Source organism: Palaemon carinicauda, chromosome 15, assembly GCF_036898095.1.
Source record: "Palaemon carinicauda isolate YSFRI2023 chromosome 15, ASM3689809v2, whole genome shotgun sequence".
In the NCBI taxonomy this organism is placed as follows: domain Eukaryota; kingdom Metazoa; phylum Arthropoda; class Malacostraca; order Decapoda; family Palaemonidae; genus Palaemon; species Palaemon carinicauda.
In genome coordinates, this window is record NC_090739.1 from 67,285,178 (window position 1) to 67,287,649 (window position 2,472).

At 37.5% G+C, this 2,472-nt stretch overlaps 1 protein-coding gene across 4 annotated transcripts in view; it reads left to right on the forward strand.

The window, feature by feature from the left end:
* The window catches only part of LOC137654648 (uncharacterized), a 52,683-nt gene extending 50,504 nt beyond the window's left edge, over positions 1–2,179 (forward strand). For all 4 annotated transcript variants that reach the window (XM_068388471.1, XM_068388472.1, XM_068388469.1 and 1 more), the window contains one exon: positions 1,454–2,179. In XM_068388471.1, the coding sequence (XP_068244572.1) occupies positions 1,454–1,877 (424 nt within the window). In that variant the 3' untranslated portion in view covers positions 1,878–2,179. The remainder of the gene's footprint in view (positions 1–1,453) is intronic.
* The last annotated feature ends 293 nt before the right edge of the window (positions 2,180–2,472 follow it).

Consider the following 2,472-nt stretch of genomic DNA (forward strand, 5'->3'; position numbering starts at 1 on the left):
GTTTAGGTTGATTGGAATTTTCTTATCCCATACTACTCCCGCTACCTCTCTTCACTCACTCAGGCAGTTTTTATTCTATTCTCAGCTTCATCCTCAAATTCTTCCTCTTGACATAGTAAATCTCAAGTGTCTAAATTGCTTCACAGGTTTTATAACTGAACATCTACTTTCGTGTATGGCAATCCTGTCCCTATTTTCCTCAATGCTCACCATAACCTAAAACTTATCCCCATTTACTATTTTGTCACCCCTTTCCAAAGTCTCCTGCCGCTCTACAACCCTTTTCTGTAAATCTCTCTTATTTTCAGCAGTAATCACCAAATCATCTGCATATAACAACTCCCAGAACACTACATTTCAGATCTCTACACTTAACACATCTATGACTAGCACAAATTGAGATTTTCTTAATGCTGACCCCCAGATGTAATCTAACAACTTCAAAAGTTTTTCTTTCCCCAACTGCTGTTATTAATTTTGTCCTTGTTCTTTTGTACTTAATCTCTATAAAAACACAGAAGAGCTTCTGCTTTCCCTCTATTGTCTTTTTCTGTAGTCACCTTGCTATAAAGATGGCCTCCATAGTCCATCTCTTCCTTATAAACCAATACTACTGTTTCCCGGTCTTTAAAACATCTATAGATCGCTCATCTAGGACACTCTCAAAAACTTTCAACCCATTTTATGTTAGATCTATGCCCATGTAGTTACCACATTACATGACATCACCTTCACCAGTAGACTCTCCTCCCAGTCTTAACGTATTATTTTCCTCTTCCCATATCTCTCTTAATATATCCAGCATCCATTCTCCCCCCGGCCCTTTCTGTAGCTTGTAACTTGGCCATTTCAATTTAATACTCTAAAGGATCTGGTTCTTTACCATTTTTTGTTACTTTACACAATGCCTTCTTCACTTCTGTATTACATATCTCCATCACTGACTCCTCCACCCTTTATGTTTCTCCTAGCTTCTTTCTCATTTTTAGTATTCAATAGTTGTTCAAAATATTCTCTCCACCTCCACTTAGTATCTTTACCCCTATACAATAAATTTCCATCTTCATCAATGAGGACTCCCAGTTGCCCCAAATCCTGTCTTTGCCTTTTCCTCTATCTTCAACCATTTCAGTCGTCTCTTACAATCCTCCTGAGTTGCACACTCACTATCTAACAATATAGAATGTGTAAATATTCTTAAACAATTCCTCTTGTTCACAAAACAATTCCGGTAAAAGGTTAGAGAGAGAGAGAGAGAGAGAGAGAGAGAGAGAGAGAGAGAGAGAGAGAGAGAGAGAGATATTAGATTTTTCCGCTACTTGAATAATCATTTGATACTTGTGACCATTAGTTGAGATCGTATATGAAAGATGTAATTCTTCTTAAGAAAATTACTTTGGATATAGAATTCTCTCCACATTCCCACGATGAAATAAACCTTTCATGTTTCCAGACTTCCCAATGGTTTCGAACTCCGAGATCTCACCGAGGAACACGCGGAATTCATCCGGGAACACTGGCAATACAAGCACGCCATTCCACTTGACAGTTACAGACTTATGCGTAAAATACTTCCAGGCATTGGAGTATTCAAGACTGGAGATGGAAATGATAGCGAGATGACGAAAATGTCCAAGGAGCCGGTGGCCTGGGCTCAACTCTCTTTCTATAATATGTACACACATACGTTTACTTTGCCCCAGTACCGTCGACTTGGTTTAGCCTCTGTAGCTACACTGGCGCTTGCTAAAAGGTCCTTAGAACTTACAGGCGTAGCTCTTTCAGCCATTGGCCTTGATAACCAGTTATCTATTAACATGCATGTGAAATTAGGCTTCAAACGGATTACTATCTCTTCCTACCGATCCTATAATTGAGCGACATTTCATCCACGACTATCTAGAAGAATCACAACACAGGAAGCAAATCGTGACGACACATTTCTGTTTATGTTACTATTCTGAATTTAAGTAGATGCAATACGATTAGCAAATACTGCTATCTCTGCTTAGGCGATTAAAAGAGTTAAGATAGAAATATCATGGATAGGTGGTAGATTTCTGAAATATTCTGAGTCTTGGCTTTTAGTGGGGATGACCATTGTTTTTCCATTGGTTTCAAATGTTAATTTCTGGTAGCTTGGAATGTCTTGTGGAAGTATTCAACTTGAAAAATATTATATTGGCTTTTTTTTAAAACCCATTTCTCATATTTTTCTTTCAAAATTAAATTCTGGAGAAAACCCTGCTAAATAATTTGGTTATGACACAGCAAATACAAGTCAAACCTTCAAGATTTGAGTTGAAAAGTTACACTAATAATAAAACAATAACATTCCTTTCAATACAAACATTTTTTCTTCCAAAGTGTGCAAACAGTAATAATGGCAATGCTCCTTTCAGGTTCTAGTTAGCTTTAGTTCATGATTAATCTTAGGTGTAAGGACCTCTTCCTTCATCCTCATGAGTTCCT